Source organism: Anabrus simplex, chromosome 1 (assembly GCF_040414725.1).
Source record: "Anabrus simplex isolate iqAnaSimp1 chromosome 1, ASM4041472v1, whole genome shotgun sequence".
NCBI classification, from domain to species: Eukaryota; Metazoa; Arthropoda; class Insecta; order Orthoptera; family Tettigoniidae; genus Anabrus; species Anabrus simplex.
The window spans coordinates 802,325,413-802,339,595 of NC_090265.1; the positions used below are offsets into that span (position 1 = coordinate 802,325,413).

The following is a 14,183-nucleotide window of genomic DNA, read 5'->3' on the forward strand; positions in this document are numbered from 1 at the left end:
CACTGGTGATGCCGACAGTTGACAAAAAAGCGTGACTCATATAATCAATTCGTAGGCACCGAACAATATTGTCATTGCCGATGAAACTGCATTGCTTTCTTTTAACGCCAAGCCCAAACGGTCTTATGGTTTTAAAGCATCAAGGCGGAAAATCATACAAAGGTGGGGGTCATTGTACTGTGTTGCAATGCACACGGAAGCGAAAGAATTCCTCCCCTCGTCATAGGAAAGTTCAATAAGCCACAATGTTTTAAGGGCATTGGCACTTTGTGTGCAAGTATAAGGCATCTAAAACTGCTAACGGTAGAGTAATAAAAAAAAAAAATGCATTTGCACAGGGGAATCAGCATAATTTATCCTCGTCTTTAAATCGTGTGATTTTTCTTTTGTTGCGTGAGGTTATGTTTGTCAGTGATTTATCGAATTGCATTATTTGAACACTGTAAATGCACCTTGTTGGATACATTTCGGAAATAGTTTTTTCCATGGCATTTGAAAGGTATGAACTGTGAATCAAGGTGATTGCATGCATTAATGGGTCTTAAAATACTTTGTGACGCGGCAAGTGTTTACATTTCTGAAGTATGAGAGAAATCTATGGCAGGAATTCGTACAAGGAACAATGATAGAGTGACTGACTGTATTGTGTTGTCTTGCAGAAGGAAGTGAGAGACTTTCCCCCCTCGTCATACGAAAGTTCGATTAGCCACAATGTTTTAAGGGCATCGGGTACTTTCTGTGCAAGTACAGGGCATCTAAAATGCATACAGTACAGTAATCCCACGAATAAAGCACTTGCACATGGGAGCCAGCATAGATTTCTCCTCGTCTTTGAATCCTGCTTTTTTTTCCCCATCGTTGCGAGAGGTTATGTTTGTTAGTGAGTTATCCAAGTGCATTATTTGAATACTCTTGGATGTATTTTGGAAATCATTTTTTTTTCTATGGCATTTGAAATGTTTAAACTGTGAATCAGGTTAACTGCATGCAGTAACGGGCCTTAGAATATTTTGTAATGCGGCAAGGGTTGGCACTTCTGAATTACGAATTGGCAGTTAATTCGAAATCACGTAATTTGAAGTTCGATTTTTTAGTCCCAACGACTTCGAATTAACGAGGTTTTACTGTACTTAGAATTAGTTTTCTTCGAACCGTATTAAGGTATAAGGGGTAGGAAATTTAATACAATTGGTCTGCAGCTGTGATCAATGAAATTCTGTAAGAAAGAAGTAAGTTTGCAGACAAAATTATCCTTGCAACACTCTGTTTTCAGATCAACTTTACTGTATGGTAGTTAAATCCTGGTAACTCTGAGTATCTTATTCAAAAGCTGGAAGTATAGAAATGAAAATGGCAAGAATTACTGCTGTTACAAACAGGCAGGCACAATCGGAGGAAGGCATTCGCAATGAAGAATTAAAGGATAAGAACGAATCGAATAGATGAAGCTGTGTGTATTAACCAAATTCAATGATGGGGTGACAGAAACAGTTACATAATTGAACAATGGATTGCTCATGGAAGGGAAGAGTGGCAGAAAGAGACTTAGAAATAGGTGGTTTGACTTTGTTTTTAATGATCCCAAGGTAAGTAGCATGTAAGGAGGAAAGGACACGTGCTAGTAGCAATATAGTGGTGTATAGTGATTAGATTATTCACAAAGGTTTCAAAACCAGGAACACTGGGAGGTATAACAGGGCCATAACTAAAATATATGTATGTACTCATACTCACCGCTATTAGCAGCAAGAAGATCAATCATGCGCCCAGGAGTGCAGACAATCACTTCAGCACCACGTTTCAACTCTGCTATCTGCTCCGATATGCCTGTGCCACCATAGACGCAGACAGCACGCAGGTTCAACGCCTTGGTGAACTTCTTGCACTCCTTGCCGATCTGCATACACAGTTCTCGAGTTGGGGTCATGATCAGAGCTACCACAGGACAGAACAAGCTTAACATGTCACTATAACCAAACCTAAGACTGACAATTTCCAACGAATAGATCTTGGTCTTCCTCACTGAGATCACAGAGATGAGATTTATAAGGTTCAACCTATTCAATACTAATTACGTGTTGTATAGAGATTATTCACAACATTTATTTAACCCATAAAACAAATCACAAATAAATGAGTAAGGACATATTAAGTAAAACTGGTGTAGTTACACATTGAAATATGTACATTAAAAGTCTTTATACATCCATTCACACCATGTGTCCTCACTGAGAGCAATGAAATTAGGATTTTGTACACGACAAGCAACCAAGTATATAATAGTGGGAAGAAAACTTGGTAAATAAACATAACTCCTTCAGAGCAAGAAGGAAACAGCCATGGCCTTAATTAAAATACAGCCCAGCACATGCCTAGTGTGAAAATGGGAAACCACAGAAACAACATCCTCGGGGCTGCCAGCAATGGGATTCAAACCCACCATCTCCAGAATGCAAGCTCACAGCTGCACGACCCTAGGCGAATGGTTAACTCACACTGTCTTCCTTCTCCCAAATAGGTAACAGGAAAGTGATCTAATGGAAACTAGATACCAGAGAAAAAATAACTTAACTACTTTTTTATTTTATTTTTCCTATCCACTAACTATTTTTACAGTTTTTGGAAACATGAAGATGCTAAATTTTGTCCCATAGTAACTCTGAAGTGCCAGTAAATCTACCGAGGCTGGCATATTTGAGCATATTCAAATACCACCCACTGAGCTAGCTGGGTTGGAACCCCCCTACCTCGGGATAAAAAAGCCAGCAGTTTTAAACCCCTCAGCAGGCTGAAGAACGTAAAACACTGGAGATGTGTGCTTCAGAGTGATAATCCAATTACTGAAATATCATAACTGCTTTCCTTTGCAAAAATATCTGTGTGTGATCAGCAGCATATGCAATTCATTAAAAATGAATACTGAGAACAGGTGAAGTATTAAGAGTTTTCACTACGTCACGTAAATCACCAAATGAAGAAACATTTATATATGTATCCAGAAACATGCTGGTTGTATAGCCTTGGTTACTGGAAAATAATTTGAAATGACACCATCTGACAAGCTATGAGTTGATGTCAAGTTCTGTTTATGTCATACATTAACAATAACAAGAACTATCATATAACAGGAAGATCCTGACATTAACTTTGAAGGATGGTCACAGAACATACTATCAGAGTTCTCTGCGATTTACATGCAGAGGCATAATTTTAACAATACGGAGAAGGTGAACTACTTCAAGGGAAAGCAATCCTTGCGAATATGAGGCCAAAATTGTACCTTTCACTGAGACATATCATACACATATTATATAGACCGTTCAGTCTGCAAGCCCCTATGAATTTACTAAATGCCACCACAGTCCTGTATTTCAAACTAGCTCTGTTGCCTCATTTGGTTCCGTATGTCTTATGTTAAAATCATCAGAAACTGAATCTAACCATCATCGTCCTGGTCTCCATCTATGTCTCTTACCTTCCGTGTCATGATATTTAAATACTGTATTTCCTTCATAAATATGTACACAATTAGTTTAATCTAATACGATAGTAATTATTATTATTCAACAATGGGATAACAACATTATGAAACTGTTGAAATACCTGCACAATCAAGCCGATCTACTTTACGTTCGGAAGCCATGCTTCGCGACATAAATGGCTGTGCAGGAACTTCATGCAAGGCACCAAAACAAATACATTTCGCGAAGCTATGACAGCTCTAAAAACAATACACAGCGTGATCTCATGGAAAACGTATCAACCAATGCGATAGATTCCATGGCAACGCCATATGCCTACATCCTCAAGAAAAATACGCGATAAAGGTAGTCTGTTCAGGTAATAACTGAAATATATAATCACCTACGAACGCGCTGAAGTATTCTGCGACATTGTACATGTCACTAAAATCTATATTTATCTTGTTTACACCTGTAAAAGCAAACCTTGACCTTGGGGCACCATTCGCAACGAAGTGAGCCGGCTGAGTTACACTTTGAACGTCGTCCGCGTAATTTGGTTCATCTGGAACAACTTCACTTTCACTATCAGGATCACTTTCACTGTCCTCTTCATCAGTATGAATCCACTCATCATCACCAGATAAAGAAGATACCTCAACATCACTCTCCGCTTCTAAAACTGTCAAAATACCCGCACAATCAAGCCAATCTACTTTACGTTTGGAAGCCATGCTTCACGACATAAATGGCTGCAAGGCGCCAAAACAAATACATATCACGAAGCTGTGACAGCTCTAAAAAACAATACACAGCGTGATCTCGTGGAAAACATATCAACTAATGCGATAGATTCCATGGCAACGTGATAATTATGCCTTCACACTCAAGATAAATAAGCGATAAATTTTACAATATACTAATGCCGTCATACCCACTGTGATGATGATGATGCTTGTTGTTTAAAGGGGGCTAACATCCAGGTCATCAGCCCCTAATGGTACGAAATGAAATAACAAAAAAAATCAAATTCATCCACTGACCAAAATAAAATAAAAATGTCATGAAGAAGGAATGGATGGACATGAACCAAAAAACAAAAAACAACAAAAAACGAGCAAACAAAAAACAGTGGATCCAACTCAAAAAAGATCATAATTAATGTATGACTGACCAAGGGACCACTCATAAAGCACAATCTTGAATCGAGGATGCTTGATGTCGATAGGGGTCCAAAATCCAGATCTAAGGCCCGTCAGAATGGTACATGTCGCGAGTAAAGTAGAACCATGGTATTTGTCATGTTGGGGTACTAATCAAAAGTAGCGAAGACTCATGGTGTTCCACACATGATGGTACTACTCACAAGTATTGTACGCCGTACAGGTAACGCAGACCTATGGTGCTCTCACACAATGGCGCCACTCATAGCCAACGCAAACCGATGGGGTTCCTCACCAAGGTGTACTAATCACGGGTGCCGGTATTCCCGTGGTGCTCCTCACATAGTGAGTACTAATCACAGGCAACGCAGACCCACGGTGTCGCTCATATAGTGGTACTAAGCACAGGCAACGCCCAGACCCGTGGTGTTGCTCACATGGGTACGACTCACGGGTACTGGAAACCCACAGTGACCCTCTCGCTGCTGCTACTAAGCACAAACCTATTGTGTACCTAACATAGTGGTACTACTACAAGCAAGAATCTCAATGTGGCGGGAAAAATGTCAACATTTGAGAGAATGGATGGTTCCAAAGGAAGAACTTCCTCCTGGACATTCTGAAAAGTGGACAACATGGAAGGCTCTCAATCGATTACGCTCCAGTACCACGAGATGCAAGACCAACCTACAGAAATGGGGCCTTCCTGTGGAGACAGTTTACTGCAAGTGTGGTACTAAGCAGACTAACGAACATCTTCTACTGTGTCCATCTTCTCCAACCACTTGTACCATTAAAGATCTAATGAGAGCAACTCCAAATGCGCTTGTCGTGGCCAATTTTTGGTAAACCAATGTTTAAAATTTTTTGGTTTAATTTTTGTCTCTCTTACTTTGTACTTCTGACACGATAAATAAATAAAATAAATAATAGTGGTACTACTCGCAAGAAAAGGCGACCCCTGGTTTTCCCCGCGTGTTGGTACTAATCAAAAGTAGTTTCATGGTTCTAATTCCGTCATCCCTTGGTCGCCCCTTTTAGTCGCCTCTCATGAACAGGCAGGGGATACTGCGGGTGTATTCTACATGTGCGTCCCCCACCCGCAGGGGGTAGTGTGTTTGGTCCGCGAGAGGTATTTTATTTCCCTCAAGTCCGCCGGCAAGCCGGTTAGGACCCCCCTATCCGCCACCTGGGATGCGCCACGTGGGAGTATCACCTCTCCCCCTGCTACGCCAGCGTAGCAGGTTCGTGGCATACCCACTGTAGAAGCCCAGCACGAAAACGTCTAAAGACGTCATATCCACTTAAGGGGTTAAGTGAATGATGTGTTATATGATAGTAGAAAGGTAGAGGGTAATACCCGGTGCCGACATATAGCCTACTCCTGTCGAATAGCACAAGGAGTTAACGTCTACATCCGACGAATGAAGCATCATCATCATCAACAGCGTCACATGCCCTCATTCCATATGACCACTACAGAGAGGTTTGGAATTGAATCCAGCTTTTTAGTACGCAATCTAGTGATTAGAAATTGTATACCACCACCTGTCCTACCCTGCCAGCCAACATTCTGATGGCAAAATTTTTTTTCTGACCAATAGGACTCAAACCAACTAATCATTGTGTCAGACCATATACATCGGCGCCTTAACAATCATGGCCACCAGACAGGTTAAGACTATAATTTAATATTGGCAGTTTGATGATGGGATATTCAGTCTGTCATGGTCAAGGTTTTGTAGTGATTTTGAGAGCTTCATTTAAGTTGTCAGTGATATCTCCTAGGGAATATTTGCATCCCTCTAGTTCTAAACTTTCCATTATGTGTTGTGTATTCGTTGTCATCCTCTAAATAATTATTTATATCGTCTACAGCTATCAGATTATCCTGTGTGGTAATTTTAATGTTTTTAAAATTTTTAATCTTTAAAATATTTATTTCCCTTTGACAAAGAGTGAAAATTTTTGAGACTTCAAAACCATAGGCTCTCAGTTGGCCTTGGCCATAAAAATTTATCGACAGCACTTAAACAGCGTCTACAGGAATACAAATTATCACAGATGATGTTAAGAACAAAACAGACTTAATTTACGACCACATAGGAAACAAAATTTGTTAATTCTCAAAATCACTAGAAAGACATCTAATATCACAATCCACTCACCAATAGGTCCCTCTGTGTCCTCCAAAGGAGGTTGATCCATTATGTGTCTTAACATAGGCAACACAAATGCTAAGGTCTTGCCACTACCAGTTTTTGCTATCCCTATTAAATCACGGCCTGTCATGATTGCAGGTATGGCTTGAGCTTGAATTGGAGTGGGCTTCTCATAGCTGTGTTTCTTCAGAATATCAAGTTCCTTTTTGCTCACTCCACATTGTGCCCAAGTTTTAATAGGTTTTGGACAGCCCTTGCCCTTCACTCTAATTCCTTCAAGTTCCTGCAAAATAACACAAATACATCAGTTATATAAGCAAAAAATCACCTCCACAGAGCTACAAAATACAATACAGTTTAGAAGTCAAATATTACAAGCATAAATTATACAAAGGGAATATCTATTCTTTCTACTGCAAAATAATAATACAGTACAATGTAGTGAATTCTCTATACTATGTGCATTTAACTAACGAGCTGTACTGTTAGTGGATGCATGGATCTATAAGACATTGCTTTCCTTTTTTACTTTTTCAGCAACATCTTTTCTTTTCATCTTTTTTTTTTGACAATAACAAAAGCCTCCATAATTTACCTTACCTTACAACAGAAGGCATAAAGAATGCTCACACTGATGCAGATTGAGAAAGAAAGATTAACACATTCTGTAAGTTTTCTATCAAGAACTGCATCTCCTTCCCTGACATATGACTTCAAAATCAAGTTTAGCCTCTTTGCCTGAGCGTAAAGAATGTGGGAACAGTGCTCTTGGCCGGACAAGACAATATCTGTATGTAGATGAGGTTTGGTCACGATACATTAAATAATTTTCATGTTTACTTTTCCATTCAGTCTGAAGAAGAAATTAGTCAAAATACTCATTCTCTAATATTTGACTACTGTGGTGCGGTTTACAAAGACACAAAACAGACTCGGAGATAAACTACAATGGGCACAGAACGCCTGCATGAGATTCATGTGTAACTTCAAATTTTCTGATCACATTAACCACTGCCCTACAATACCCAACCTACCTATATGAATGATTTCACAGCCTTTCAGAACATCATGATAAAAATACCACAACACTGAACACGATACTGTTCACTACTGGTAAACACAAATCCTCAACCTACAACAACTCCTTCGCTCTTGTGGCTAGCTGTGAATGGAACTTCCTCCTGCTGGAGGTCAGGATATCAAATCACAGAAGATCTAAACAAGTGTGTTCAAAATATCTCCATGGGATGAATCCATAGAACAACAGCAGTTCGTCACCTTCTTTTCATTGTCTTCTTCTTTTTCCGATTATTCTTCGCTCTCCACTTCATACTATCATCAATGTTTCTATTACTGGAAGTAAATCATAGCAGCTGTGATTCATCATTTACTAATACTTATCCCAAGTTTTTAACATTAAATTATAAATTATTTATAATTTCAGTTATTATATTATTATTGTATTTATGAAGCAATATGTCATTTTACTCTTTTTTATGTAATGTAGTATATTTGATATTTTATGCATAGGCCAATTAGTTCAATAGTACATTCAGATCACAAGGAAGTGAATTAACAGTCGTATGCTGTGTTCTCTAGACTTCCAGAATAGAATTCTGTAGCGTACTTTCCAATTTGCTGGGTCATAGTAGCAAACAGTACTGTTAGTGGATGCATGAAAATTTACTGATTCACCTTCACGCAATCTATGAAACATGGCATCGTGGGAGGTCAGAGTTCATTCATTCGTCAATCGTGCAAATGTAAAAGAAAGGTAATTAAAAGTAAAATCTTGTAATTTATTATTTGTTAACTGTCATCTAAAGTAAAATTAAAAAGTAAACATAAAGTATATTTCTGTAAAAATTGGCAACCATTAGTGCATTCATTGTCCGCTTACCTCCTCCTTCTACAGTTTCATTCTGAACTACAGTAAGTGGTGTTTGCTGGTTTTGGGGGTTGATTATTAACAAATGGTTCAAGGTTTGCCCAGACATGTGTTTGTGAAATGGCAGCAACAAACTACAAAACGGGGTTAGGAGTTTCAGCGACGATTTTGTCAAACCATATACAGTACATCTAAACAAATAAATGAAATAAATACAGTAAAACCTCAATTATCCATTCTAATGCCCGGAAAGGGGTGAACGGTTAATTAAAAAACCTGGATAATCCATACTACTAATTTTAATGGACTTTAAAGTACATAAAATATATACCGTATAACCTTAAAATTCAGTGCATTAAACCCTCTTTAAAACCAAAATGTAGTCCAAGCTATAACAATACATACTAAATATTCACTTAAATTACCAGCAGACCATAAATAATTAATGTACCTGGTGTCATTTAAGCTGCTTTAAAAAAATCCATTACTTTTTTTTTTGCACTCTCCCACAACTTATTTCTTCTTTATGTCCATTATGAGCTTTCTAATTACAAGAATGTCTGAAAAATCCGTATTGTCCTCTTGCTCCAAGAATTCCATTAACGTTTCAGCCGACTCCAGTGCAGTCTGAGCGGTACGCGATTGTTTGTGATGCACTCTTCTTCCCCATCCCCCTCACTTTCACTCGTCACTTCGCAGCTGACTGCAGAGTTCACGTTCGTGCTTTTATTTACTATTTCGTCATCAGTTGAAATGTGATGCCCAGGCAATACATCGTCAGTAGGAAGCCACTCCTCAATGTTACTTTCATCCATTTCTCTAAAATGAATGTTATTTTCAAAAGTCTTCAGAATATCCTTGATCATCAATCCCTCATTTTCATCTTCATCAGTGAACCTACGAAAATCATCGGCGAGCTCTTCGACATCAACGTACAATATTCTCCACGATCGAGTGATGTTCTGAGCGGTTACAAGATCCCATGATTTTGGGGCAAGATAAAGCGCTTCTTTAAGATTGAGTTTTTTCCAGAACTCAACCATCGACGTTTCTTCGGAAAGTAAGAGGCCTAGCAATTCCCCCTTATAATGCGCCTTAAAGGTTGCGACGACGCCTTGGTCTATTGGCTGAATTAATGAAGTTACATTAGGTGGCAAATAGAAAACAAAAATGTTTCCATCCTCTGATTTCAACTCTGTATTAACAGGCTGAGAGGGTGCATTATCAAGAAAAATGATGGCCTTTAATGGCAAGCCTTTAGATGCCAAGAAATCTCAAACCCGCGGAACAAACATATTATGGAACAGAGTCCTGAAAATATCGCATGTCATCCATGCAGATTTGCTATGACAATAATCTACTGGGAAATATTTCATCACTGTTCCTTTGAAAGAAAGCGAATTTTTTGCTTTACCAAAAACAGCTAATTTTAATTTATGGTCACCACTAGCGTTCGCACAGCACAAGATGGTAATGCATGCTTTACTAGATTTGTGACCAGGAGCTGATTTCTCTTCAGTAGCTGCTAGTGTTTTACCACTTCCAATAAAGTCCAGTATCATCGGCACTGTACACTTAACTTGGAATTAAATTTTATCTCTCAATTATGCGCTTAAACTCTTATATAAAGTTTTCTGCTGTACTGCTGTCACCACAAGCTTTTTTCCTTCGATGTTTAATTCTCAAATGCCATCTCTGTCCTTAAATCTCTGTAGCCAACCATTGGACGCTGGTGAGGACACTGAGAGCCCCATCTTTTCATGAAAAATTTGTGCCTGCCTTGTTATCATAGGACCACTAATATGTACACCTTCGTCTCTCTTTTGCTGAAACCATGTGAATAACGCAGCATTCAGTTCTTTTAAAGATTATGCTTCCATTGTTTTTCTTTTAACGAGTCCATGCGAACTGTCAGAACTTGCCGCAAACTGCAACGCTTCGTCTTTATTCTTCATTAGTTCCCGCACTGTTGTCATACCCACACCGAACTCTGATGCTAAATTTGAGACTAGTACACCTTTCTTTAACTGCTCGATTATATTAACTTTATTTTGTATGGTTAAAACTACACCTTTTTTTCTTTCTTTTACTGCAGATTTCGATCTCAACATTTCTCGGCTGTTAGAACAGAAAATAAATGTTCAACTTTATCAGTCACTCTCACATTTCCTTACTTTGCACTACAGTACAGAATGCAACCTACCTGCCTACTAATAGCGGAGGTTGACTATGACGGGCCACTAGACTGGTTTCCAATTCCTGTGCATTGTGAAATATTTACGATACAGTAGCCTGTGGTGAAAATATTTAACCTTGACAGAGAACGATGTGAAAGATCTACGTACGGTACTCGGAGATGTTACACGCTACCAAATAAGTTGTAGGTATCATTCTGAAGTAGAAATGACCAGCATACCGTACTCTACGCTCTATGGGCTGGGAGAGGGCGCATTACAGTACATTATTCGTCAACAATGGAATGGATAATAAAGTTTGTGACTGTTGAATTTAAATAGCACACCTCTTCTTTCACAACAGTTAAAATTTAAATAACTTTACACAACACAGAATTATATAGTTAAAAAATGTATGAAGTCATGTCTCCAATGCCGATTGCCAGTCTATGAGCGTGTAAGTACAGTAGTTACTGTATGTTATGATCGCGGACTCAGGAGTCGGAAAGTCAATGTACAGTCGCTCCAAAACAGAATATTGTATCGAGATACCTTGACGTCAAGAGCCGAACTGAGTGGCTCAGACAGTTGAGGCGTTGGCCTTGTGACCCCAACTTGGCAGGTTCGATCTTAGCTCAGTCCGGTGGTAATTGAAGGTGCTCAAATACTTCAGCCTCATGTTGGTAGATTTACTACCACGTAAAAGAACTCCTGCAAGACAAAATTTCTGCACCTCGGCATCTCCGAAAACCATCAAAGAGGTTAGTGGGATGTAAAATAATAATAAAAAATTATTATTATTATTATTATTATTGACATCAAGAGTACGCTCATTGAGTTTTGGAGCAACTGTACATTGCTTTTAAAAGAATCTAGATTTTTATTGCGACTGATAATCCACAGAACGGTTAATCGAGGGACGGATAATCAATGTTTTACTGTTGTTAAAAAAAACATAAGAATAACTTTAAACGCCTTTACAGTAAAACCTTGTTAATTCAAAGTCGTTAGGACGCAAAAATCAGACTTCGAATTACGTGATTTTGAATTAACCGCCAACACGTATTTCGGAAATGCCAACCCCTGTGGCATCACAATATATTCTAAGATCCGTTACTTCATGCAATTAACCTTGATTCACAGTTTTAGAGCTCTCAAATGATATGGAAAAAAACTATTTCCAAAATGTATCCAACAAGGTGCATTTACGGTATTCAAATAATGCACTTGGATAACTCACCGGCAAACATAACCCCACACAAAGAAATCAAAAGAGAGAAAACATGATTCAAAGACGAGGAGAAATCTATACTGGCACCCCTGTCATAACCCCACACAATGAAATCAAAAGAGAGAAAACATGATTCAAAGATGAGGAGAAATCTATACTGGCTTAAACTAAACAGTTTAAACTTTTCAAAGGCCATGAAAAACACTACTTCAGAAATGTATCCAACAAGGTGCATTTACATTATTCAAATAATGCACTTGTATAAAACAAAGGGAAATATAACCTCACGCAACAAAAGGAAGAAAAACACGATTCCAAGACGAGAAAAAATTATGCTGGCTCCCCTGTGCAAATGCTTTATCTTTTGGATTACTGTACTGTTTGCATTTTTAGATGCCTTGTACTGGCATGGAAAGTGCCCGATGCCCTTAAAACATCGTGGCTTTTCAAACTTTCCTATGATGGCGGAAGGAAGTCTCTCGCTTCCGTGTGCACTGCATAGCAACACAGAACATTTCTTCCTGGCTGGCAATTCTCTCCTTCAAAACCAGAAGTCCGTTTGACCTAAGCATTTAAAAAAATAAAACAAACAAACAATGCAGTTTCATCAGCAATGACAATGATTTTTGCTGTGAACAAATTGATTATAGGCTATAAGGCACGCTTTTTCGCCAACTGTCGGCATCGCCAGTGTTAGTGGATTCTACCTCTCCGCATACTGCCTGCTATGTAATATTGTGGTGTTCCTTAAAATGCCACATACAAAATAATTACGATTCCGCTCGAACATAGCGGATATGAAGCACACTGTAGACATGCCGAAGTAGGTGAAAGTGCGCAAAGTTACTCCTACACGTTCCGGAAGACGCGTTCTTTCATAATGCAGAGAAATTTTGAATTTAAATGACTCTGTAAAATATTATTTTATTCAAAATGTAAAGGCAGTTTCAAATTAAAAGTCTGAATTTTGGTAATAGGATTGACATTGTTCTTCGAATTACGAATTATCCGTATATCGAATTAAACGATTTAAATAACATGCAAAACCGTATTTCATGTTTCCGAGAACGAGAGCTGCTTCAAATTAGGCAAGATTTTGAATTATCGAGGTTCTACTGTATTTCCTCAGGTGTAGTGTTTTTCCAATCTTTCTCTATTGCTGAACCACTATGTCTCTTATAGGTCACATATAAATTAGTAGTATTAGGTAATTTTGAGAAAACACCACCAATCACGTCCTCAAAATACCACAGAACATCGATAATTCAAAATCGCACCTAATTCGAAGAAGCTCTTAATCACGGAAACATGAGATACAGTTTTGCATGTTATTTAAATTGTTTAATTCGAAATATGGATAATTCGTAATTCGAAGTACAATGTCGGCCCCATTATCGAAATTCAGATTTTAATTCGAAACTGCCTTTACATTTTAAAACAATAGTATGTTACAGAGTAATTTAAATTCAAAATTTAAATTCAACAGTGTGCTTCATAATTGCGAAGTTTGAGTGAAATTGGAATTCTTTTGTATTCAACGTTTTAAGGAACGCCGTGATATCATGCAGCAGACAGTGTGCGGAGAAACAGAATCTGTGAAAACTGGCGATGCCGACAGTTGACGAAAAAGCGTGGCTCATATAATCAATTTGTAGGCACCGAACAATATTGTCATTGTCGATGAAACTGCATTGCTTTCTTTTAATGCTGAGCCCAAACGGTCTTATGGTTTTAAAGGACAAAGTGCCAGCAGGGAAATCGTACAAGGGTGGGGGGTCATTTTACTGTGCTGCAATGCACATGGAAGCAAGAGAATTCCTCCCCTCGTCATAGGAAAGTTCGATAAGCCACAATGTTTTAAGGGCGTCGGGCACTTTCCGCGCACGTACAACGCATCTAAAAATGCAAAAGGTAGAGTAATCCAAACAATAATGGATTTGCACAGGGGAACCAGCATAATTTATCCTCATCTTTGAATCGTGATTTTTTTTCTTTCGTTGCATGAGGTTATGTTTGTCATTGATTTTTCCAAGTGTATTATTTGAACATTGTAAATGCACCTTGTTGGATACATTTCGGAAATAGCTTTTTCCGTGGCATTTGA

General features: G+C 38.4%; 1 protein-coding gene across 4 annotated transcripts in view; it reads right to left on the reverse strand.

Moving 5' to 3' along the window:
* Positions 1 to 14,183, reverse strand: part of Prp5 (pre-mRNA processing factor 5) — a 268,041-nt gene that overhangs the window by 131,613 nt on the left and 122,245 nt on the right. For all 4 annotated transcript variants that reach the window (XM_067136316.2, XM_067136315.2, XM_067136314.2 and 1 more), the window contains 2 exons: positions 6,793 to 7,069; positions 1,735 to 1,935 (listed from right to left, as the gene is read on the reverse strand). In XM_067136316.2, coding sequence (XP_066992417.2) covers positions 1,735 to 1,935; positions 6,793 to 7,069 — 478 coding nt within the window. The remainder of the gene's footprint in view (positions 1 to 1,734; positions 1,936 to 6,792; positions 7,070 to 14,183) is intronic.